Below are 17,948 nucleotides of genomic sequence, written 5' to 3' on the forward strand. Positions count from 1 at the left end.
TATTCTCCATATGTTTGTCCTTTTCTGATTGACTTACTTCACTCCGCATAATACCCTCCAGTTCCATCCATGTCAAAGCAAATGGTGGGTATTTGTCCTTTCTAATGGCTGAGTAATATTCCATTGTATATATATACCACATCTTCTTTATCCATTCATCTTTCGATGGACACTGAGGCTCCTTCCATAATTTGTCTATTGTGGACATTGCTGCTATAAACATTGGGGTGCAGGTGTCTCAGCAGATTTACCCATCTGTACCTTTGGGGTAAATCTGCAGTAGTGCAACTTCTGGGTCATAGGGTAGCCCTATTTTTAAAGAATGGTGAAAATTAACAAGACAGGAAACAACAAATGTTGGAGAGGATGTGGAGAAAGGGGAACCCTCTTGCACTGTTGGTGGGAATGTGAACTGGTACAGCCACTCTGGAAAACTGTGTGGAGGTTCCTCAAAGAATTAAAAATAGAGCTATCCTGCAATTTTCTATAGAGTGGTTTCCCCCATAACCCTGAGGGACCTAGCTTATTCATATTAGTATGCCCAGTACCTGATACATGGTAAATGCTTGTAAATGAATGTACAAGGTTGATGATTGGGGAACATCACCAGAACCCCAATAGCAATATTAAAAACTGTTTGGTGAGGGGCACTTGGCTGGTTCAGTCCATACAACGTAACTCTTGACCTCCAGGTTTTAACTTCAAGCCCCACACTGGGTGTAGAGATTACTTAAAAATTAAATATCTTTTAAAATTAAAAAATACAAACTGGTGAAAATATAGAATCAGAAAAAGTAGACTGCCTCTTGCTATAAGCCTGCCCCTGCCATGCAGAATTGATTAAATTATTTTTCCCATTGCCTGTCTCCCTTTTACCCTTTCTCTTCCTCCCCACCTCCAAGTCCAGCACTGAACATACTCTGCCCCTGCTCCTCAGATTACATTTCCAGTCCCTCTGCCCCAGTCTCTAATTGCCTCCAGGTTGCCATTAAAGCTGTCCCCTTTGCTGTGGGGAGAGAACCTGTCTCTGGCAACACTGTAAGACTTGGCCAACTCAAGTTTGCAGGGGTGTTCTCCTCTTCCCTCAAAAGTAGGGAAGATCAGGAATGAAAGGAGAGGGCTAAAAAAAAAAAGAAAGGAGAGGGCTGGGGGCATATATCCTGGGTGACATGGACTTCGACTCTTGTTCCAGATTATAGTTTATTCTCTTTAGGAGAGTTATTTTCACCCTCTTAGGAGAATGGAATGGGATCATTCTCATTATTTTTTTTCTCTTGCTGACATGAAGGCAGATAATGAATGCTGTTTGGCCTTGTGATTTACAAGTTCCTTGAAATGGGGCAATTGAAGAAGCATAAGCTCAGCTGAGATCTAAGAAGCATTAGACAAGTTTAATATTTATAATTTGCTTCTCCCAATAACTGGCCTCAAGTTTCATCAAAAGAGTTGTGAGTCAGCCAAAGCAAACTGTAGGGAGAGTTATACTTTGTAAAGTGTAACTATGAGATAGGGCCAACCAGCTCTGGTGGAAATTCAAATAGAATCACTTAACAAACAAACAACAACTACTACTACAACAAGCAGCAATGACAAATACTAGAGGAGAAAGAGTCTGATTTCCAGAGTTATATTATAATATTCAAAGTGACCAGCTTTTAACAAAAAATTATGAGACTTGCAAAGAAATAGGCCATACCCAGGAAATAGACCATACTCAGGATAAAACAAAACAACCAACAGAAACTGTCCCCAAGGAAGCCAAAATGTTGGACTTTTTAGACAAAGATTCAAGTCGGCTATTTTATATATGTCCAAAGAGTTAAAGGAAACCATGTCTAAAGAACTACAGGAAAGTGTGAGAATGATGTCTCAGTAAATGGAGAATATCAATAAAGAGGTAGAAATTATTTTTTAAAAGAACCAAATAGAAATTCTGGAGTTGAAAAGTAAAATGGATGTGAAAAATTTACTAGAGAGGCTTAACAGCAGATTTGAACATGCAGAAGAATAAAAATCAGCAAACTTGAAGATATTGATATCCAATGTGAGAAACAGAGAGAAAAAAGAATGAAGAAAAGTAATTAAAGGCTGAGAGACTCATGGGACATCCTCAAATATACAACATATACAGAATGGAAGTCTCAGAAGGAGAGGAGAGAAAGGAGTGTAAAGAATATTTGAAGAAATAATAGGAAAAACTTACCCAAATCTGATGAAAAATATTAATCTACACAACCAAAAAGTTCAACTAACTCCAAGTAGGATAAACTCAAAAAGGTCTGCACCTAGACACATCACAAGCAAACTGTAAAAAAACAAAAACAAATAGTCTTGAAAACAGCAAAAGACAAGTCACTCATCACATACAAAGGATTCTCAATACAATTAACAGTTGATTTTGCATCAGAAACCAGGGAGGCATGAAGACAGTGGGATGATATATTCAAAGTGTTGACAGGCAAAAGCTGTCAACCGACAATTCTATACCCAGCAAAATAATCTTTAAAAAATGAAGGAGAGGGGATCCCTGGGTGGCGCAGCGGTTTAGCGCCTGCCTTTGGCCCAGGGCGCGATCCTGGAGACCTGGGATTGAATCCCACGTCGGGCTCCCGGTGCATGGAGCCTGCTTCTCCCTCTGCCTATGTCTCTGCCTCTCTCTCTATCTCTGTGTGACTATCATCAATAAATAAAAATTTTAAAAAGAAAAAAAAATAAAAAATAAAAAATGAAGGAGAATATTATTCAGCCCCCCAAAAAAGAGAATGAAATCTTGCCATCTGCAACAACGTGAATGGACCTTGAGGGCATAATGCCAAGTGAACTAAGTCAGAGGAAGACAAATATCATATGATCTCACTTATATGTAGAACCAAAAACACTGGGATCCCTGGGTGGCTCAGTGGTTTAGTGCCTGCCCTCAGCCCAGGGCCTGATCCTGGAGTCCTGAGATCAAGTCCCACGTCAGGCTCCCTGCATGGAGCCTGCTTCTCCCTCTGCCTGTGTCTCTGCTTCTCTCTCTGTGTGTTTCTCATGCATGAATAAGTAAAATCTTAAAAAAAAAAGAACCAAAAACACTAACCCAAACTCATACATACAGAGAACAGACTAGTGGTTACCAGAAGTGAGGATATGGAGTGGGCAAAATGGGTGATGGGGTCAAAAGGCATAAACCTCTAATTATAAAATAAGTCACAGGTGTGGAATGTACAGCATGGTGACTATAGTTCATAATACTGTATTGCATATTTGAAAGTTGCTAAGAGAGTAGATCTAAAAATTCTTTATTCACAAGAAAAAAAAACTTTTTTTGTATGTATGGTGACAGATGTTAACTAGACTTACTGTGGGGACCATTTTGCAATATATGCAAACACTGAATCATTATGTAGTACAGCTGAAACTCATATAATATTATATGTCAATTACACCTAAATTGAAAAAAGAGAGGAGGGGCACCTGGATGGTTCAAGCATCTGACTCTTAATTTTGGCTCATGACATGATCTCGGGTCTTGGGATCAAGCCCTGCATTGGGCTCCACACTCAGTATGCTGCCTGCTTGAGATTCTCTTTCCCCCTCTGCCTATGCCCCTCTCTCCCACTTGCACTCTCTCTCAAAATAAATATTAAAGATACTAATGTGGTATTTTTGTAACTCTCTTTTTCCATCTGATTGAAAAGCTAACTGTACAAAGCAGAAAGTATGGATCTATGTTCATGGGTACATCATGTGTAAGAATGTAATTACGATGCTTGATTTACAGATCAGAAACCAAGGCATGCCCAAACTGAGGCATGAGGAGGTAGTGAGCCTTGCCAAGGTCACAATACAGTCAAGAAGTGGAGGCAAGAATTAAACACATGCCTGCCTGATAGCAAAGCCCATGAGTTTAAAGCCCTTGCTATGCCATGTAAGGAAAAGCCCTGGGCCTCTCCACCTAGCTGCCAGAGGGGGGCTTTTTGGAAGAAGCTCAAAACATCCCACCAAAGAAGGTCCTTGAAAATAGCTCCTCCTTCATAGATTTCTATTGTATTACTCACATATCCCCAAGCACAGGGCTAAGCACTCAGCAGATACTCAGTAACCCCAGTTGAACAGAGTGATCTACATACATAGTTTAGGGACCTAAGGACAAGGCAACTTTAGCAAGGGAGTGGCAAGACCAAATAACATTCACTAAGTGCTTCCTATTATGCTGCACACCATGCTAAGTGTTCATACACATTCAAGTTATCTAGTTGCATCCAAGTAAGAACCCTGTGAATTAGGTCCTAGGACTATCTTGTATCAGCAAAAGATTGGCTCCTTTCTCTATTTTTGAGATATTTAAATCAAATGAAAGCCAAATCAAGCTTTAGAAATGCTGGGCAAAGCCTTCAGCCTTCTTGTCTACATTATAAGTTGTCCTAGGGGCCTGCTTCTAAACTTGGAAAGGCACACGTGCCACCTGGTACTTCATAAATGTTCTCTATAACACTGCCAAGGTAGAGCAGAGAGATTGGCACCATCTGCCTGGAGATTCAGTGTGGTCTATTTATTGGGATTTCTGGAGTATTAGAACTTCTCCCCTACTACCCCTTATTTTCCCAACCACTCCCTCCTGATGCCTGAAATGCCCACAGTATGTTCTGAGGAAGCTTCATCGAAAAATATTTACCCTATCAGCTCTCATCCTAGCACTGTGGCCTCCACCCATGGAGGCTTTTTGCCTCCTAGAGTCTTGTTAATAAGCACGTGTACCTGTTATGCCCCAGGCTCTTATCAAATACGCCCCAACTTGCAGTTCAGTCCTCAGCAGGACTTGACAGCGTGGGACACAGAACCAGTATGTGAGATAAAGGGCTCACCACACAGTAGGAAGGAAAGTGGTGCCAGGGGAGATGAGGGGCTGTGGCCCAAAACCTCTGCCGCGACCTCACTGTACACAGCCCTGGTGACCCTCCCTCCAGTCTACCTAAGGCTCCAGGCAGAAATGAAATCCAGCATCTGAGCAGTCCAAGATTGGACCATCGAGTCATACCAATTTGAGCTAATGGGTGCAGAGGAGGCTGGTCTATATTATGATATTATGGACCATTTTTCAAAATGATACAGTTTTATGACTGCCCAGCCGGTACAGTAGCATGGAACTAATAGCTAACCAAAACCTGCCAAGTCCCAGGCCTGACAGATCTGTTTAATGACAAGAACCATTTATAATTAGTACATTTGGTCTGTAAATGGGCCCCACTCTACTCCTAGCCAACAGTTTGTTCCCAGGGTTGCTATGAGCATGTACCCACAATGCTTACTCCATTTTTAACAGGATCCCAAAGAAAACTCAATCATTATGAAGCCCAGTCCCTGGCAGAAGCTCCCAAATGCTGACCGGGCCATCAAAAGCAGTGACCAAAGTTGTCTGTAGCCAGATCATCAAAAAGTAGTACCATGGCGGGAGCTGAAACCCTGACCTTTGTTACAGTGTAACACCAGCACCCTGAGATGGGAATGGCCTCTGGCTCCCTTATCTGCTAGAAATATACAGTCTCCTGAATGTCAACAGGACACATTTTTTTTTTTTGCAGGCATCAAGTCAGGATGTAGGATGTAGTCAGAAGCCAGGGATACAACTTTTTGGTTACATCAAATGAAATTATTAGTAAAGGACACCCTAAGCAAGTTGGCAAGACACCCACTTCTGTTTCCTACCAAGAAAAGTGAATGCACAAGGATCCTGTGTGCATTCTCCCACCATGGTCACACATACTCACACACACTTCACACACAAATCCTTTGTTGAGCTTTGAGGCATGAAATGGGAAATTTAAAAGAAGAGCCTGAGAAGCCATTTTATTTCACTTTCAGAGGGCTTCTCACCATCTGGCAAATGAGCCAGCATCAAGTGATACAGACTGGAGCCCCTCTCATGGAGTCTGACTTTTCATCCTAGATGTAAGGCAATGAACTCGCAGGGCTCAGGGCAGGATAAGCTTCTGATGGGGGGAAATCATTGTAAGTTCTGAAAGTAACCCCCAGTTGGACTTGTGGGTGTAGCAGATTTGTGTTTTGGTGAAGTGAACACCTAAAAGAGGGGAATGTGTGCAAAAGAAAAAATGGGGCACCTGGGTGGCCCAGTCAGTTAAGCATCTGCCTTCAGCTCAGGTCATGATCCCAGGGTCCTGGGATCCAGCCCTGCATCAGGCTCCCTGAAGCCTGCTCCCCCTTTTGCCCTCCCCACTTGCTTGCTCTGTATCAAGTAAAGAAATAAAAAATCTTAAAAAAAGAAAACGATATTATAAAATAAAAGTTGCAGGAAAAGCTCTAAAAAACCCACTTGAGCTGGGTCTAAAGAGGCAGCCAGAGAGAGAGAGAGAGGCTCACCTTTCTCCTCCAGACTTCTTTATCCTCTGTACTGATGGGTAAATTTGGAGTTTGCAAAAATGTACACACTGGTAGTATGTGCCCCTCAAGAAGTGAGCCCAGCAACGATGGAAGGACCAGGGGTACCTTGGACTATTTCCTCAGAAACCTGGATAAGGAGGCTTTGGATCCTCAAAGGATGAGAGGATTCCAGACAGAGTGAAAGCTCAAAGGCACAGATGAGCATGGCGGGGTAGCAGTGGTGCTAGGGACCCAGACAAGGCCTCGCTTGAATGGAGGGCCCGAGGCCGGGAGCACTGAGAGGTGAAGAAGTGGGGGAAAAAAATCTAACAGATTGTACTTGTCAGATACTACAGGTTATTGGCATGAGAGTGTTCCCTGCCCTTCCCTCAGGAAAAAAACGTTTGCAGACCCATGTGAGGCTACGTGCTATGCGCTCCAGCATGATGTCCACTTAGCAGCCTCACCTCTGGGAAATATGTCGCTTTTCTTCAAAGATCTGTATGAGTCCTAGGGAACCTGAGGTTCTTTCTCAGATGAAATACAGCAAGCCGGGACAGCTGTGTCTGACATTTCCTGAGTGAAACAAGGAAGGCTGTGCCTGGCTCTGCCTTGTCTGGGAGGGGAAACATTCCGGAAGGAGCCCGCACTCCCAGCCCCTATTTGGCCTCTCTGCTTCCACACTGCTCTCTTGGCCCCAGAGTTGGGAACCCTCTCAAATGTGTTGGGATGAAGGCTGAGAATAAATCCTGGGTGTGTGTGTGTATGTGTTTCCAAACTCCATCCAGGGCAGTCCTTCCACACTTTGCCTGTTGTCCCCAGCCCATTGGCAATGACTTAGCCCTGACCCCCACAGCAAAGCCTCACTGGTTTCTAAAGAAGCATTAGGACCAGGGAAGCCATGGGAGCAGGGGGTCTCCCCAGAGCCCAGCAAGTCCTGTACTCTCTGTCCCAGCTTGTGGGGCGTGCACATGGGGAGTTAAAATGCAGGCTTAGTCCCCGACTCCACACCTGCGGAGGGCCAGCAGGCCTGGTCTAACCCCCAACGGCTGGCATACAGGGGCCTCATTCACAATTCACTGCATTTCAAGGAGCACTGCCTATCACAGGCCACTCTTGCACAGGGCCTCCTTCCTATGAGTGACTCCTGCTCACAGTCAGGCTGCTCTAATCTTGCAGATAGGCCTGGACCTCCCTCCCTCAGCACATTTTTTAGGAAGGGTGTTTCTCTCTCTCTCTCGCTCTCTCACTCTCTCGCTCTCTCCCCCTCTCCCTCTCCCTCTCTCTCTTTTTATCATCATCAAAATATATTCAGAAAACACCCACATCTCTGTCCACACTATAAATCAGGGTGGGGAGCCTCTGGCCCACAGCCCAGATCTGGCCCTCAGCTTGATTCATCTGGCATGTGGGGGATACTGTACTGGCTGTCACAGCTGCAACCCAGAGCATAATGCCTGCCTCCCTCCCTGCCTCTCACCCCCTGGACTGCTGGGGCCAGCCCATTCCAAAGGGAGCCTCAAAAATAGCCAGACTCAGATGGGGGTGGCTCCTGGGGCTCCTTCAGTTGCTATTCAACAGGAAACAGGACTACAGAGCCAGGGAGGCGATTTTCATAATGACAAAAGTCAATGTTGAGCGGCCACTTCGTGAATTTTCAGGATTGTCCTAACAAAGCATGTCACCTCCGTTTTTCTCATTTATTCTTCCCAACCCTTTTGTGCTAAGAACTCTTGTTTTCATCTGGAGTGTAGGAAGCAGGGGCTCAGGAACTTGCCTGGCCCCACAGCTAGGAAGCAGCCCAGCTGGGAATTAAAGCCGGCGGCTGACATCAGCACCTTCGTAAGGCACTACTATCTGCTGCATCACTGCACCACGCCTGTTCTCACGACTCAGGCGTCCTGGCTTTTCCTTGTCTCTGCATTATATGCAGTAACCACGTGCTCATTCTGGGGTGATGGTAAATTCAACTCCAGTTACTTCAGAGTGGCAACCCCTGCTCTAAAGATTTATAAAACAAGCAAATAAAACCAAGGGTAGAGGGTGTGTTTAATAGAGAGTTAATGTTTTATCACAAAGATTTTCTTTTACTATTTGCCTAGATAGGTTGTGACTAATAGAGATGGGGAAAGTGAGGGGCGGGCAGGAGGGGGGGCAAGCAAGCCCTCTGGTGCTCTCCAAGAGACCTCTTCAAACCCTTCCATGGTATCTCAATGCCCCAAAGTACTACTGGCACAATCCTTCACCTCCTCAAAGACTGCATTGAAATGACATTTCTGGGCAAGTGAGCTGGAGCCCAGAATTTATACCCCAATAAAATACAGTACCAAGAAAGACACTGGGAATCAGAAATACCCAGCAGTTGAATGGTTAAAAACAAAAAGGGAGCAGGGGGTAAATTCAGAGTCCCCAGTGTCAGACCATCTGTCTACCTTAAAAAAAAAAGAAATATAAGCTTTTGCCTAATGTGAAATCTGCAAATACCAATGGACACACAAATACCTTTTGCTGATACTCCAAGGCAGCAGACAACTGCTTGGGTTTAGGAGAAACCAGGGGAACTCGAGACTGATCCAGGAAAGAGGAGGCAGCTGCTTGGTGACAGAACCCCAGAGCCCCCATGACTCCTGATTCCTAAGGCCCAAGTGACCAGAGGTATAGAATAAAAGAAAGACTTGGCTGGGCCCCTAACCCCGCCAACAGGGTGGTCCCAGAATCCGACAGCTGGTACTAACAGCCCTGGCAGTGTGACACTCCAAATGAGTACATTGCGTCCTCCCAAGATCCTTGGAAATGGAAGCTTTGCTATGCTCATTACTGAGAAGGCTCTGGCGCCCTCCCACTCATTTGTACCTCTTCACCCTCTCTCTAAACATGTGTTGTCTGGCAGGCACAGCTGCGAGCTCCTAAAAGCCATGGCCTCAGACCTCCAGAAGACCCCATGGAAAGGGGTCAAGGTGAGGATGATTGACCTGAAGGGCACCCTGTCAGAGTCCCAGAAGCACATGGCCCTGCAGGTCTGGCCACAGAAAACCCATGGCTCTGTTTTCAGAACCTGCTTGTGTCCTGCCCCGCGTGGCAGTCCAGAAGCCAGTAACTCGGAGGAGTTTGATTCCTACCCAGAGAAGTGTAGAAAAACTGTGAGACTCTAAGGAAGTAAATCAAAATAACAGTGCATCTAGAAGCCTGGTGACCTACTTCCTGAATCGGATGTTGGAATCGCCTTCCCACAGAACAGCCAATTGTGATGTGTTAGTATTTTCATGCAGTGCGGCCCTCTGGCATGGAGGCTCTGCCCCATTCCTTCCCAAGGAAATTCCACTGCAGGCAATGTTATGATTAGTGGACTAATAACACTTGTCGTTGGAACACTCCAGACAAAGCTGCAGTGTGGACTGGCCTCCAAGTCCCTTAATCACCTATTTCATCATCTCGACACTGGAGCCCTGGCAATGGGGATGGGCTTGTGGATCCCAATAATTAACCAAAGGGACAGCTGCTTACTTGCATGGGGATCTCCCATCCCTCCATTCATAATCCCAAGCTGAGCTGGGGTGTTAACCAGTGTGGTTGCCATGTCCAATACTGGATGGCGGTTAGAAAAAGAGATGCTGCAGGCTAATACTGAAGCAGGCCACCTGCCTATTCACTCCTGACATTCACACACATGCATTTTCCCTGTGATTAGCTTGCTGGGGTTCTGGGCAGGGGCCAGGGGAGAGTTGGGGAAATGTGTGTGCGCTAATGGGACCCACCACCTGATTGGGAGCACTGCCAATTCCCAAAACTATAATGGTGAGCTCCTTTACCCTTCCTCCTGACATTGCATGGGGCTGTGGTGGGGAGGGGATATGGAATCTCTAATCACACCAAGGCCTCTGAGGAAGCCAATTGGGTTTCTGGGAAATGAGGTTGGTGGGGGGCCGGGGGTGCAGAGAGAGGGACAGTCTACTCTACTCCTTCATCTAGTCCCTTTGATTGGGCTTCAAATCAAATCAGTTTATTAGCTGAAGGCAGATGCTTACAGTCTTTGAATGAACTGATCTGGAAGTGAGCATGTATAAAAAGACAATACGATAACATAAACAAGTAGGGGAGAGGGAGGCTGATACACTCATAGAAGAAGGAAAAGAATCTCCAGGGACTTACTGATTTCTCAGAACTGCTGGCTAGCCTCAGACCAGTGGACTTGACTTCCTTTCTAACCCTGAGAGCCATCAGGGCTTCTTGGCCACATCTTTTAGGGAAGAAATAAACATATAAAAAATTCTTTTAAAAAGCATACGAAGGGAAATTAAGTTGGGGGAGCAAGTAGTGAGAGCAAGACAGAGGGTGAGAAAAAAGAAAATAAGAAAGGGGAAAGGTCAATTATTGTTGGAAGGTAGAGTGCTAAGGGCAACATCTGCAGGCCCTTAGCAGAAGCACTGGAGCTCTGGGGTGCCTGAAACTGGCTGCAGGGAGAAGCACTTTCCCAGCGCACGGTATGTGATTATTTGGAACACATCAGCGGTTCTCCTGATAACAAGACACAAGGCAGGCAAGCCTCGGCAATTTTCTTCCCACAAATGCACTGTTGTCCCAGGTTCCTGACATAACTACACTGTTCACGGGGTTCCCAGGATGAGATGACTGCCCCCAAGCCAACTGGGAAAATTCCAGGTGTCCACCCACCCCCACCCCTACCCCCAGACCTAGGTACCAAGAGAGAATGTCTTTTGTCCTCTCCTCCACCCTCCCTGAGAAGTACAAACTGCCTGGGTAACCAGATAGCTCATGGAGCAAAGGCTCAAACATTCTCTGGGAAAGTCCCACCCCAATCCCTTTCCCACTGACCTTTCCAAAATTCATTTGGCTTTGTTTTGGGCTCCACAAGTTATGAAAGTTAGCTTCCAGGGGAGCTAGAGATGAGGCATTCCCAATGTGGGATTTAGACCTCTGTTAATTTCCACCCAACTGCCAGAGTAGAGTTTGGGGGCTGTTTCTCCCTCATATTTAGACAATGACGCAAAACCTGTTGATTTGTTTAGACACAATTGTCCCTTTGCAGGACAGATGGTATTCAACAGAATGGAATAATTAGGAGATTTAAACGAAATAATTATGTGGGAAAATACGGTTGGAGTCAAACATGCCTGGTAATCTATCTATACGAAGGATTCATGTTTAAAATGTGCATAAAAATTGTCATTCTAGATTCTGTTGCCTTGTTATCCTGAAGTAAAACAATACTTTATCGATGAGAGATGTTTCATATCATGCTGTTAAAGACAAACATGATTTTTTAAGAATCGTGGGAACAGTGACATGAAACATTCAGTTTATTTTCATCTCTTCCTGGGGAAACTGAAGTTCCTGGTGAAACAACTTTATGAGGCAATGGCTTAATTACACTAAATGCTTTTTAAAAAATAACACAGCAGGGTGGGAGTGGGGGTGGGTGGGAGCTACCTTGTTAAATTACTTTTTTTACTTTGAGCTGCCTTTGACTTTCCATAGCTCAGAGTCCAAAAGATGGGACTCTTTCTGCAACATACACTTCTTGAAATGAATGCTGCATGTGTAATGCTCTTCACTAGGCACATATCAGTACTCTGCCCATGCAAGTGAGGATAAAGAGCCTGCCTGAGACATTTAATCTTGAGACAGCAGCCTCTGCCATGCCAGTTCTACTGAGCTCTCTTTCACTTCTGTGATCTGACAAAGGCAGAGTAGTGGGATTTTGGTCCAGGACCTTGATAGGGGTACTAAGCCAGAATGACAACATGCAAAAGTATCTTCCCAATTCAAAAGGTCTGGAGCAGGGGGTGGGAAGAGTGGACTTTGAATTAAGTGGATTTGGGATTATTTGAGTTTTATTTAAGTGAGGCATCCGATCTTGACCTCAATTCATACCAACTTTAAAATTCTATAATTCCTTGACATTATCTACCAAAGCTGAATGTACATGCACAATCCAGGATTCGGCAATTCTGCTCTTAGTATATTCAACAGAAACACATGGGCACATGCTACAAGACTCATGTACAGAAATACTCATAATAGCTCACACTGATAATAACTCAAAGGTCTGTCAAGTATATAATGGATAGATTGTGACAAAGTCATTCAGTGGAATGCCATAGAGCACTGAGAATAAGTGGTCTATACTATAAGCAACTGTGTAAATAAATCTCACAAGGGTGATGCTGAGCAAAAGAAGCCAGACACAAAATAGCACACCTGTATGGTTCCATTCACATGAAGTTCAAATGCAGGCAAAGCTAATCTATGCCATGAGAGGTCAGGACAGTGGTTAGCATTAAGGAGTGGCTGGGAGAGACAAGAAGTGTGGTAGGTTGTATGGTGGCCCCCCAAAATATATATTCACATTCCAGAACCTGTGATTGTGAACTTTGGGGGAAAGAAAGGAGTCTTTGCAGATGTAATTAAATCAAGAATCTCAAGGTGAGATCATCCTGGATTATCTAGGTGAGCCCTCAATGACAAGTATCCTTATAAGAAATGAAAGAGGAGACACACAAGAAGTGTAAGAAGGAGAAGGTCCAGTGAAGACAGAGGCAGAGATTCACAGTGATGTGGCCATAAGCCAAGGAAGGTCTAGAACCACCAGAGTTGGCAGAAGTAAGGAAGAATGCTCCCCGAGAGCCCCTGGAAGGAGCACGACCCTGCTGTCATCTTGATTTCAGATCCCTGGCTTCTAGAACTCTGAGAGAAACATTTCTGCTGTTGTAAGCCATTAAACTTGTAGTGATTTGTTATGGCAGCCCTAGGAAACTAATACAGGAAAAGTGTTCTCTTTATTTGGGTGCTTGATTACATGGATAAGTTCATTTTGTAAAAATTCATCAAGTTGTACACTAATAATCTGTGCACTTTTTAATGTGTATATTATACTTCAATAAAAAATTTGTTGAAAGAAAATCCATGATTCTAGAAACTAGTTTCCAACTTCCCACCATTTTGAGTAAAGAGAGACTGGCTTTATGAAGTTTCATGGTTTATGTGTCAGCCTGGCTTCACAACAAGGAAAGAAGGAAGGCTTTCCACCAAATCAAAAAGTATGTCCCTAACAAACGTATACCCCTACTCTCTCCTTCCACTGTAGCTTTGTGCAGGGTACTTTGGAAGACAGGAGGTCCGAAGCAAGGAGCATACATCCACTTTCATATTTTCCTCTTTGTTGAAGTTGGCAGCACAAGAGTTAAGGGATAACAAATCTCTAGGACAGCAACTGTCTGGAAGTTTTGGGTAACGACAGAGTGACCAAAACCTTACTTTTGCTGAGAGTGGATCAGCTGTAAACCTTTTGTGATCAACAACAAGAGCAAGAGGCCAAACCGTAAGTCCACCTCACGTGCCAATTTTGCAGTGGGTGGGAGAAGCGCAGCACAGAGGTCGTGTGTTAATATGAATGCCATTTAGAGATGGTTTCCTCTGTCTCAAAAAACAAACAAAAAACACACTTGGCGGCTTACAAACGACAGACCAGTGGAGGTTTCAGATTTTTTTCCAAAAGAATGAGATGTCTCCAAAATGAGCATGTTTTGCATTTTCCACTTTCTCCAACCCCAGTCAGAGGATTTTGAACGTGCACTCCCCTCGCACTGGCTTTGAAGAAGTCAGTACTTGCCAGGACTGTGGACTCAAGATGAGAGCCAAGTGCAGATGGAAGGGACCGTGGAGAGCAGGCCCAAATTCCCTCAGCAGGGATTAGTGAGGAACAAAGCTGGCAGGATGGGGGTTTCAAACGGTCACAGGTGCAGAGAGGCACAGGGCAGGGGCGGGGGTGCCGGGGAACAGCCTTTTTCCAGCCTCATGGAAGTCAGCTCTCAGGCATGTCTGCTTAAAGGGAGCCACTGCTGGCTAAATCCAGCCATCAAACTCCAGTTCAAGGAGACCTCAAGCCCTATGTCAGGCTCCAAGTTCAAGTTGGAAGTCTGCTTATGCTTCCCCTCTTCCTCTGCCCCTCCCCTGCTTGCTTGCTTGTGTTTTCTCTCTCTCTCTCTCTCTCTCTCTCTCTATCTCTCAAATAAATAAATCTTTCTTTAAAACTTAATGACTTCTAGGCACCTGGGTGGCTCAGCAGGTCAGCCTCTGCCTTTGGCTCAGGTCATGATCCCAGGGTCCTGGGAATCAAGTCTCGCATCAGGCTCCCCTTCACGGAGCATGCTTCTGCCTGTGCCTATATCTCTGCCTCTCTCTGTGTCTCTCATGAATAAATAAATAAAATCTTTTTAAAAAAACCTGATGGGACAGCCCCGGTGGTGCAGCGGTTTGGCGCTGCCTGCAGCCCAGGGCGTGATCCTGGAGACCCTGGATCGAGTCCCATGTCGGGCTCTCTGCATGGAGCCTGCTTCTCCCTCTGCCTGTGTCTCTGCCTCTCTCTCTCTCGGTCTCTATGAATAAATAAATAAAATCTTTAAAAAAGAAACCTGATGACTGCTCTAAGTCCCCTCCTGCACTGGAATCCTCAGACATGTGTACTCTGCTCCCTGGGGAAGCTCTGTCTCTCGTCCTTTAGGGTATGAACTCCAAAGACCTCCAGGGCCAGGCCCTCTGCTTCTACTGTCTCCTTCAAGCTGCTGCCATCTCCACACAGCTGTTAATGCAAAGAAAAACAGAAGGAAGAGAGAAAAAAAGAAAAGTGAAGCTAAAAGTGAATGGCACATGTTCCACATTAGGCCACTATGGGATGGTCACGACAGTGATTTCTCCAGCAAGAAGAAAAACTTCACTCAAGGATTTGAGAGGGGAAAATGTGAACTTCAGAAGCAAAGAGAAGAAACTGCCCACCTAGAAAATATGAAAAGAAAGGCAATGTTTAGGAGACCAGATAATAACTGATTTGAAAATAAGTCAAAACATAAATCTAACACCATAGGTTAACTATACTGGAGTTTAAAAAAATTTTTTTTAATTTTAGGGGTGCCTGGCTAGCTCAGTTAGTTAGGCGCCCGACTCTTGATCTCAGCTCAAGTCTTGATCTTACCATCATGAGTTTAAGCCCTGCGTTAGGCTCCACACCCAGCGTGATTTAAAAGTAGGCCCAGCGTGGAGCCTACTTCTTTTTTTCTTTTTCTTTTTTTTTTTATTTATTTTTTTTTTAAATATTTTTATTTAAATTCTTTTTTTTTCTTTTACTAACATACAGAATAACACCCAGTGCCCGTCACCCATTCACTCCCACCCCCCGCCCTCCTCCCCTTCTACCACCCCTAGTTCGTTTCCCAGAGTTAGCAGTCTTTATATGTTCTCATTCATTTGGGGAATATAAATAATAGTGAAAGGGAATATAAGGGAAGGGGGAAGAAATGTGTGGGAAATATCAGAAAGGGAGACAGAACGTAGAGCCTACTTCTAAAAAGGTTTTTAATTAAAAAAAATTAGGTAATGTATGGGAGAAGATATTTGCAAATGACATATCAGATAAAGGGCTAGTATCCAAGATCTATAAAGAATTTATTAAACTCAACACCAAAGAAACAAACAATCCATTCTTGAAATGGGCAAAAGACATGAACAGAAATTTCACAGAGGAAGACATAGACATGGCCAACAAGCACATGAGAGAATGCTCTGCGTCACTTGCCATCAGGGAAATACAAATGAAAACCACAATGAGATACCACCTCACAACAGTGAGAATGGGGAAAATTAACAAGACAGGAAACAACAAAGGTTGGAGAGGATGTGGAGAAAGGGGAACCCTCTTGCCCTGTTGGTGGGAATGTGAACTGGTGCAGCCACTCTGGAAAACTGTGTGGAGGTTCCTCAAAGAGTTAAAAATAGATCTGTCCTACGACCCAGCAATTGCACTGCTGGGGATTTACCCCAAAGATACAGATGCAGTGAAACACCGGGACACCTGCACCCCGATGTTTCTAGCAGCAATGTCCACAATCGCCAAACTGTGGAAGGAGCCTCGGTGTCCATTGAAAGATGAATGGATAAAGAAGATGTGGTCTATGTATACAATGGAATATTACTCAGCCATTAGAAACGACAAATACCCACCATTTGCTTCGACGTGGACAGAACTGGAGGGTATTATGCTGAATGAAATAAGTCAATCAGAGAAGGACAAACATTATATGGTCTCATTCATTTGGGGAATATAAAAATTAGTGAAAGGGAATAAAGGGGAAAGGAGAGAAAATGAGTGAAGATATCAGTGAGGGTGACAAAACATGAGACACACCTAACTCTGGGAAATGAACCAGGGGTAGTGGAAAGGGAGGTAGGAGGGGTGTTGGGGTGACTGGCTGACAGGCACTGAGGGGGGCACTTGACGAGATGAGAACTGGGTGTTATGCTATATGTTGGCAAATTGAACTCCAATAAAAAATAATAATAAATTAGGTAATGTGAAATTCTGAGCCTTGACTATAACCTATATTCCATGTTTTTTTCCTAATTCAGTTTTGTCTATATGGCATTCTGGTCAAATGTTCTAACCAAAAGCCCCTGTGGAAAGACTGAACATGAGACAATAGTTCATAATTCAATTCCATCAACATTCACTGAATGCTTACTACATGCTCAACATTCAGTTTGGTGCTGTGGGGAATGCATAGGAAGGAGACAACATAGGCAATGCCTGCAAGAAGTTTGCCATTTTGTTGGGAGAGAGAAGGCTTCCAAATATTGAACAATCCAAATAATTAGGTTAGAAAGTAAAGGCATAAAAAAACAAAAGAAACATACTTCAGTGCAAAGATGTACGGTTGGGGCAAGAATGGGCAATTCAACACCACAAGAATGCCAAAGACAATAAGGAGAGCTCCACAGGATACAAATAAGGTGGATTCCTGGGCTGCAGGAACTGGGCCAGCCAATGTCATGCTCTGAAACTGACATAGTGAGAAAACTCTCATCTTTTGGTGTTATTAAGACTGGGGTATTGTCTCCAAATCAACAAGAGACTGAGAATGGCTTCTAAAATTGCAACCACAAGGCATCAGTTTATATTATTTATTTTATTTTATTATTATTTTAAAAAAATTTTTTTTGATTTATTTATGATAGTCACACACACACACACACACACACACACAGAGAGAGAGAGTCAGAGACACAGGCAGAGGGAGAAGCAGGCTCCATGCACCGGGAGCCTGACGTGGGATTCGATCCCGGGTCTCCAGGATCGCGCCCTGGGCCAAAGGCAGGCGCTAAACCGCTGCGCCACCCAGGGATCCCTATTATTATTATTTTTAAGGCATCAGTTTAAAAGGCTAACTGAGGGCCACCTGAGTGGCTCAGTGGTTGAGCGTCTGCCTTTGGCTCAGGGCGTGATCTCAGGGTCCTGGGATTGAGTCCCACATCGGGCTCCCTGAGGGGAGCCCGCTTCTCCCTCTGCCTATGTCTCTGCCTCTCTCTCTATGCCTCTCATGAATAAATAAAATCTTTTTTAAAAAAACTTTGAGCTTTGGACTCAGATAGATTAGAGTCTAAATCCTGTGCTCTGCCATTTACAAACTATGTAACTTTGGACAAATCAAACTTTTATTATTATTATTATTTTCCATTGTGGCTATTATTACTACCAACTTGTTTTCCCAGGTACCTTAATACTGGGAAAGGAAGTTAGA

At 44.3% G+C, this 17,948-nt stretch overlaps 1 protein-coding gene across 3 annotated transcripts in view; it reads right to left on the reverse strand.

The window, feature by feature from the left end:
- PABIR2 (PABIR family member 2) overlaps positions 1–17,948 on the reverse strand; it is a 215,449-nt gene that overhangs the window by 151,447 nt on the left and 46,054 nt on the right. The window contains exon 10 of one of the 3 annotated variants that reach the window (XM_049107793.1): positions 13,850–15,153. The exons of the other annotated variants lie outside the window; for them this stretch is intronic. Coding sequence (XP_048963750.1) covers positions 15,126–15,153 — 28 coding nt within the window. The 3' untranslated portion in view covers positions 13,850–15,125. Of the gene's footprint in view, positions 1–13,849; positions 15,154–17,948 lie in introns of those variants that run through there. 3 annotated transcript variants of the gene reach the window in all.

The sequence above is a fragment of the Canis lupus genome, chromosome X (genome assembly GCF_003254725.2).
Source record: "Canis lupus dingo isolate Sandy chromosome X, ASM325472v2, whole genome shotgun sequence".
Lineage (NCBI taxonomy): Eukaryota > Metazoa > Chordata > Mammalia > Carnivora > Canidae > Canis > Canis lupus.